Raw genomic sequence first — 8,117 nt, forward strand, 5'->3', positions numbered from 1 at the left:
TCATTGTACACATTATGTATAGAAATTCATTATACATTATGTAAACTCCGGTGTTGCATATCGAATGACTATATCCTTGCAGGAATGTGCTTTTAATCGGCTAAATTTGCTGATGTGTTCATGACAGCAAATTTAAAAATGAACTATCAACAGTGTTAATTTGGATTAGTTTCATCACGTCCTTCACACAAAAGTCTCATTAGCGCTTACCATAACAGTACAGGTTTAGCTTGAAGAAACTTGCGCTGTCATTTGACATTGATGCGGGTACATGTGGCGAGTAGAAGGGAAAAGAAGTGGTTGACCTAGATATCTGTGGTTAACCAGAATACCAGTTTTAACAGTGCAAAACATGACTATCCTCTGGGACACAATTATGTAAAAAGGCTTGGCTAGAGTGCAAATATCACTTCTGATTTACCATAGTAAGATATAAACAACCAGCATGTTCAAAAACTGTCGGAGTCGGCAGCCCTTGACTCTTAGATATCCATTGAAGTCGATACATACATTCATTAGAGTTTCAATACAGGTGGTTTGGTTCTCTTCATTCATCTTTTAGTGATTAGCAATGGCAGCCAGCAAATGCATTCGTCATCCTTGTTTACTGCAAGCATTTCACTAAACAAACTTTTTCAGCCAGTGTTGCGGAGAGCTAATGACAAAATCGAGTTCTTTAAAAATAACATCAGAGACAGTGGTAAATTGAAAATCGTTGTTCATTCAGCGTGAACAATGTAGATTTGTTCTTCTCAAAAACAAAAATGCAAGCTAGCTAGGTTTGTGGCACCTGTTGTTATCTGTCAAATAAATTATTTTTTAACATTTTGACCGATCTATGTAAAAATATTTTTATATTTTTCGGTTTACTATCCAGCTAATAATAATTCAGGAACAAACACTTTCGTAACTATGAACACTACATTTTTATATTTCGAACGATTATGGGCCAAACTAGAGATTGAACCCTTTGAAGAGAGCTTTCCCAATAATTTTTTTAAATGGTTATCATGAAAACCTATAAAATCAGTAATTTTTAAAAAACTTCTATTACATACAGCCATATGCAGTTTTTGCGGTTACAACATAGGCCTATGATGTTTCTATAAAAAATGGCGTGTTGTAAATGCAGGCCAGTTTAGTAAAACAAAATTTCATTAACCAAAATTTAAATTTTTAAAAATGTAAAAAACTTTGAAAATTTTGTTACTGCTTTATATTTATAACAATAAACAACATACAAAGATTGAGAATCATTTAAACTGGACTAGTCTTCTTATTAGTCCATAAGCTATGTTTATGAACCATGTCTATGAAACATGGTTACAAACGATTTTTGACTATATAGAACCTTCCAAAAGTTTCAAAGGAATAACAACTCCTACGCATTGGGCAATATCTAAAAAGCCTAACAACTTATTGGTGATAAACCAACAGCAGGTCGATAATTTATGTGCCGTTTAGTAGTATGCTTGATGTATTTCCTGCTCATAACCCTGTATAAGGGTTCTATGAAAATAGTAGCATTCACAGATAGCCAACAATTATTGGCCTCAATAAACAGCATTACAGAAGTACACCAAGTACATAAACACCTAAAAATGGAACATGTAATTAATTAGCCTTGCTGAAATGTGACATATTCGTGACAGAACTAGAACTGCTCTGTCAAAGAAACAGATCCTGTTTCACAATAATGGCATGGGGTTGTGGTCGGTTGTGGAGAGAGCGATAAACGCGCATCAGCTGACCGATCATCTGATCTGCATTCTTCAATAACCTTGTCAATGGCATTTGGATTCATCTCCCTAGTCGTAATGCATGAGGTATCCATGCCGCGTTCATTGACGTGTTTCTTGGCTGCATACCAGACCAAAAGCTCAGTAAAGAGTATAGAGAATAGTATATTAAAATAACATACTAACAATTATATATTGAAAGTGAATGTAAAACTAGACAAAATTTTATTAAAATCAAATATAATTAATATTTTATTAAACATTTATTTATAGAATACATAAATTAATTAACATTTTCATACTCAATTTAACAAAAAAACAAGTTTAGGCAACTTTACTTTCTCCTTAGTAATTTTGAACTCGCTACTAGCGCTTGTGAACGATTATTACGCGTTTGGCAGATTGCCATTTGATTGATTTTGTAAGATCAAAACAAATCTACAAACTATTGTTTTTTCTCATTTTTAATATACGTTTAAACAATTTTTTTTATAAATGTAATAATTTATTCATGCAAATAACATTTAATTTTTCGTAAGTACTGAATATTTAGTTCGCGGGTGTACACAAATTAGCCCGGCGTTTGCCTTCGCGCCAATGCTGCTACGATTTGTAACCAGCTGGTGTACTCGTTGTTTTGCGGCTGCAGTTGTAAAAGGTTGTAAGGATAAACGTAGGGAAATCTTTTGGGCATGCGGCAAGTAGTGAATGGCGCAAAAGGAGGTCCTTTGCTTGGGCAATCCTCTTGCATTATTAGGCCGATGGATCATTGTGACGGAGATTTTATTCAAGATGAAGAAATGATGGAGCCAGACAGCCTCACTTGTCAAGAGCAACATCAGCTTCTTGAGCTAGATCAACTGCAACAGCGGCGAAAATCATCACACACATCTCCTAAAACCAAGTAAGTTGTACCTATTGCGTGATTAAGTTGTTACTGTGAATAGGAGCAACATACTTTTTCACTTCCTCATTACATTTTTGCCATCAAGCAGGATTAATTTGACTAACTCGCTTCAAGTGCTATCATTATAGCTCCGGGATATTGATAAATAGTTCTTGCATTCAGTAAAGTGATAGTTCATTCAGAAAATGCTTTCTCTTGTTCGATGAGTAGTTCCTCTTCCTCTGGTTTCTAGCCAGAGATGTATGTGACTAGTTATTCAGAAGTTTAGTGTAGATAGGACTTTATGCAGTTACTCTCATAGCAATAGTTATTGGCTACTCATGTCATATTGCTGTTCATTCTACCAACTTTTTACATTAGCATGTTTTGGCAACTTACCATTTCAATTTTTAAAACCTCATTCATATCAGAATGAGTGCCTTGCTAAAGAATTACCATCTAATTGATTGTATGACGAAAAGTCACAACATAGCTACACAGTTACTATAGTTGAGTGGGGATCATTCATAATGATTCACGCTAACTATTGGCTGTGGCAACATCTTTTCAAGCTGATTCATGTCTGCAAATATTCGGCTTCATTTTGACAGAGGACCGAGGCATCAGATTGAACGAGAGAGACGTCTCAGGAGAGAAATAGCTAACAGCAACGAAAGGAGGAGAATGCAGAGCATTAACCAGGGTTATATGTCATTGAAGAGCATGTTGCCAGCTGGTGACAGTATAGAGAAGTTGAGCAAGGTTGGTTGAGATGAATTCTATTGATGTCATCCAATTGGAAGGCTAAGCATGTCACGCATGCAGCAGTCTCAGGGCGAGACATGTGCTTATGCCTTTATCAGGAGTTATCAAGAGGCCTGTCTAGCTCGAATGAGGGCAAACTGTTGATGGGTGCAGCTGATAGGCAGCACTGCTAATCGTGTTTGTTTAAAGGTAGTTTGTCCTTAGCTAAGGCCAGGCTCACTTGTAAGCAAGGTCACTTACAGTAATTAGAATAAAACTTCATCTTGGATATATCATGACAGGCTTTCATATATATCACCCACGACAGTTCATTTGTAGCCCAAATGATGGTGGGATTGTTATCTAGTTGCGACTGTCGTGCTGCTGTAAGGAAGTTGATTTTGTTCTGTTCATGATCTCTATAGGTATTTTAGTTCACGAGTACTGGCAGCGGCCAATATTCAAATGTGCAAATCATTTTGTGAAATTCTGCAATTTAGTAGCCCGACTAGGAGTATGTTGGTTATTGCTAATGTTATATACTCAATGACATCGCTGGCTTTCGGTCAGTTTATATATAGCTGGTTGTTCTTTCTTTGGTTTGTGGGTGTCTCTTTTCTGATTAGCGGGCATTAGAGCCCTCTGCTGCCGGGTACTTCCAGCTGCGTAGCATCTGTTCTTCGGGTCTAATTGATTGACACTCTTGCCTCTCAACTCCTTAATGACGAGAGAAACTAGTAATTCGTGACTTCAGATCCTGACAACTGACACTTGCTTTGATTGGTTGGTTCTTTCTCGACCAGCTGGCGGGAGATGCTGCAGTCACTTGCTGTGGAATTTGTAGTAGTTTGCGCAAGAGTTGCGGTAAGCCACAAATTTCCTGCGACTGGGTTTGTCTAGTGCTTGCGAGTTGTTTACGTGAGGCTTTGTTATAAATGCCACTAGGATAGCCAGTTCATTGACTCGTGTGTACTGTAAACTAGTTTAACAAAAACTGTCCGTTTCTCACTTAGCTAACAATGCTATGGCTTGGCGTGCTTGTCAATCGCTTGTTCGCGCTGTGATGCTGATTTGGCAGCATTCCAAACTGATGATTTTGGTAGACTTTCACTGTGTTCAGTAATTGGGTCAAGCGATATCTAAAAGTGCTGTCTTGTGCTACAGGCAGCAGTACTGCAAAACGCTGCGGATTATATGGTGCAGCTACTTGAAGAGAGAAAACAACTGCTCATGAGGAACGCTGAACTTACACAAGCTATCGGAGCACAGCGGCAGACAGAGGAGGCCGCACCTGCAAGGAGGAAACGAGATATGACAGGTACCCATACATTTGCCCTTTTTGTGCAGCATCTTCATCGTCATTCAGTCCATTCTGGTTGATGAGAATTAGTACAGGTCGATGTCTGCGTAGGTTGGCAATTGTATTATCGACTCGCTCAGAGTTGGTCTCTGGTAGTTGCAGAGAGCTTCACAGCTCGTGGTTGACATATAGTAAAGCGCAACTTATAGGAAGTTTTTAAGCGTCGAAGAGTTGATCACGCTCACGTGAATGTGTATTGAATCCGCTTGATCATTAGGTATGGACTCACAAAAGAAATCATTGCTCAAAGGTAATCCTTATTCAGGCCAGAGTTGGATGCGAGCCAAGTATTTGAACTGGATCAATATTATCGCAATAGGTTATGTCATGACTGCTTGTGTAGGCTGCTCAGCTGATGCCAAATAGCAATCTTTAGCCGCTCCCCAGACTCCTAGCGATAGCGCTAACAGCTACGCAGGCACGGTGAGCGGCATCAATGCTGCTGAGTAGATATTTATAAATAAACAGCTGACGGTCTGAGGGAAGGACCTTCCATCTATTCGACTGGTCTTAGTAGACTGCCTGGCTCTCAAGGCCAGTTCTGGTGCCAATTATGAGTGTGGAGCCTTCCTCTGCCTGTCTCGCTGCGCTGTCTCATGTCTTGTTGGTTCGGGTGGGCTCAATGTTTTGTTGTTATTGCAGAGAGCTCAGATGAGGGTATAAGCATGTCGTACCAGCCAAACCACGACTCTGAAGTGGTGGAGGAACTACGACGGACTGTGACGGAGCTGCGCGTGCAGCTGGAAAGGGAGAGTCAGCGGCGAGCCCTTCTCGAGCAGTCCTACACATATAGTCTGATGGCAGCGCAGGCTGCTTCTCAGCCTAATGTCAGTAGCGAGCATATACCAACTACTGTGATAACTGCACCAATTTCACCCCCTCAGTCATGGCACGATTCAGTTGAAGAGGTGAGAATAAATTTAGTCAAGTTCACGATCAGTTTGGTTTGTAGATTACTGTCAGAAAAGTAAAGCTTCTGAAATAACCCATTTTCTATATACCTGAACCATGCCGCCTCAAAGCTATGCGCTCTTGATATTCATATACGCATTGTTGTCATCTTTGCGTGCAGTCATTCAGACTCTGTAGGCTGGCCGTTGCCATGGCACCGCAGGATGTATGCTCATGATCTCTACTCTTAACTACTATCAGATTTCAAAATTAATTCTTTTGCGAAGATGTGTTTTTTCAACAACTCGATCTACTCAGATATAATCGCTTGCTCATGTTGGATGCGGGGCTCATTTTAAAAGGATTATTTTATTGAAAATTTTAGTCATGAGTGAAGCTTGCGATGCTGCAGTTAAGGAGTTGTAAAGAATGTTTGAGCAGTGTTGCTGCCGTATTCTGACTGCTATATGCCCTGCTATTGGAGCTTGAAGGCCTCCTGGCTAGCTCAGCCGGCATGCCTAGATATGAAAGTGTTTAATAGTAGCTGCAATCATTAACTCCCTTGTCATAACAGGTCCAAAGGCCTCTAGTGAAACGGTGGTCTGATTCGAGTATCTAGATCAGGTCATACTATCGGCATTGTGTATTCAGTTCCTGCTGGACTTTGCTGTTGACTATCAGTCTGCTCGCAATCAGCTGAGGCATAGTGACCGCCTGCTTACCTTATGGTCGCCACGGACGGGATGCCTTTAGTATTGGCTCATTGCCAGCTCTACTCGACTTGCTATTTTTAGAAGAGTGCCGATAGACTGACCTACCATTCTCCAGAGCGGGCTACAGTGAATTCTCCCATGGACCAACAGGAAGCTGGCTTGTCCTATGGCAAGGCCTCCTCAGTAGCTAGTCAAAACCTGAGTATTATTGTGGAGGCCATCAACCATTTGGAGGGGGATACTAGACCAGCCTCAGCTGCTGTGGACAAGGTGAGTGTACGGTGTACAATCGTATATTGTGTAGTTTATAATGATTGAGTATGCTATTTGATCTATTTGATTTTATGGCTATCGCTTGCTGTAAATAACTTGGAAACAACTCATTGATCGTTATAAGCTGTAAGTAGGAGTCAACTGAACCAACATGGTTAGTGTGGTTAACCAAAGCAGTTGACTATATTTCAATTCATTTATTTGTATATTGGCTCTTCTGGTGAGCAACAGTACTGGTAGACTTTTATTTCTGCATTATATACCAGCTGAGCTGATACAGTACCAATAAGGGCTGAGCCAGTAATGCTCTTTCACATATCCAGTTCTGACATGTGTCATGTCTGTGCAGGAGACCGACAGTGGCATTTCCCATGGAGAGTCATCTGATGATGCTAAAAGTGAAAGATCCGTAGCTGGTACACCTCAACCTCCACCGGCCCACCAGTCATCTCTTTCGGCATTATCAGCCAATCAAAGACCAACCCCTTATATCGCATCACCTCTGGGCGAGCAACCGTATTGCCTTCCAGCACTTTCTATCGCCTCTTCTCCTCCAGCGTCCGTACCCCTCCTCTACAGGCCAACTTTTCTTAGCAACTATATATCGAGTCAGCCCGGTGGATATACAGGGCCGTCGAAATAGTCTTGTACAGTCCGTTTGTATATATCGTCTCATTCCCACACAGCTGATGGCTTGACAGGCTACTGTAATAAGTGTACATGATATTATTACTGCTCTATTTAAATCCGATAACACGACCAACGTTAATCGACACAACGTTAATCCCGGTGAAATTTAGCTGGTGTTATTGGAAAGGCCAATCTAGTAGATGCAATTTTTTATGTTTCTACTAAGAAGATGAGTGCAGGGCAATAGCTACTGGTATACCATAGTAAGCAATTTCTTATCAAGTTTGAGTCACGTGTATAGTTACTTTGACCTACCCATACTATATACTATATTTATGGCTTCTTGATTTTCTTTACCATCTGCTGTCGCAGGTGGCGTGTCTTCTGTATGTCTAACTGTGCCATCAGCGAATACTATTGTTACAATCTATTCGTGTGATACATGGCTTCAAATCATGCGCTATCTTCTTTTTCTTCTGATTCTATACTCTATGCATTTGTACTCGTCACATATTCTGTATTACCTCGGTGGCCGTTTTATTTCTGGCGCTTTTAATTTACTTCTATATCTACTACTTTGTAAATCTTGTTCAGACTTTGTTTTTTAAACTAATTATTTTAAAATTACCTTAAGAAAGATGGAGTTTGGAATGGATGAAATTTTCCGGTGTCTCATCTGTACAAAGTATAAATTTTGTATTTTTAGATTGAGTTTCTGATAGCTAGGTTGAGCAATGATGTTAAACATATTGTTAAAACACACCCGCTACTAGTAATCTTGCTAAATCTGCTTCACGTTCTACCACATCTTATTCCGGATTACCATGACTGTTAAAATAATGACAACTCCCATCATGTTCCAAATACAAAACTACTATAAT

The 8,117-nt window shown here is 39.9% G+C and overlaps 1 protein-coding gene across 1 annotated transcript; it reads left to right on the top strand.

Moving 5' to 3' along the window:
- Positions 1-2,363: 2,363 nt before the first annotated feature.
- On the top strand, positions 2,364-8,117 carry LOC137405818 (transcription factor AP-4-like). Its single transcript, XM_068092232.1, has 6 exons — positions 2,364-2,643; positions 3,237-3,387; positions 4,534-4,687; positions 5,372-5,637; positions 6,415-6,603; positions 6,956-8,117. The coding sequence occupies exons 1-6, from the start codon at positions 2,432-2,434 to the stop codon at positions 7,247-7,249; spliced, it is 1,266 nt and encodes a 421-aa protein (XP_067948333.1). The 5' UTR covers positions 2,364-2,431; the 3' UTR covers positions 7,250-8,117.

The sequence above is a fragment of the Watersipora subatra genome, chromosome 10, assembly GCF_963576615.1.
Source record: "Watersipora subatra chromosome 10, tzWatSuba1.1, whole genome shotgun sequence".
NCBI classification, from domain to species: Eukaryota; Metazoa; Bryozoa; class Gymnolaemata; order Cheilostomatida; family Watersiporidae; genus Watersipora; species Watersipora subatra.

What these genes read in the sequence shown, in the direction of transcription:
- LOC137405818 (XM_068092232.1), top strand. Translation starts at nt 2,432, where the DNA reads ATGCGGCAAGTAGTGAATGGCGCAAAAGGAGGTCCTTTGCTTGGGCAA. An exon ending in GGCACGATTCAGTTGAAGAG is followed by an intron (nt 5,638 to 6,414) that starts GTGAGAATAAAT and finishes TGCTATTTTTAG; the next exon opens with AAGAGTGCCGATAGACTGAC. An exon ending in CCTCAGCTGCTGTGGACAAG is followed by an intron (nt 6,604 to 6,955) that starts GTGAGTGTACGG and finishes ATGTCTGTGCAG; the next exon opens with GAGACCGACAGTGGCATTTC.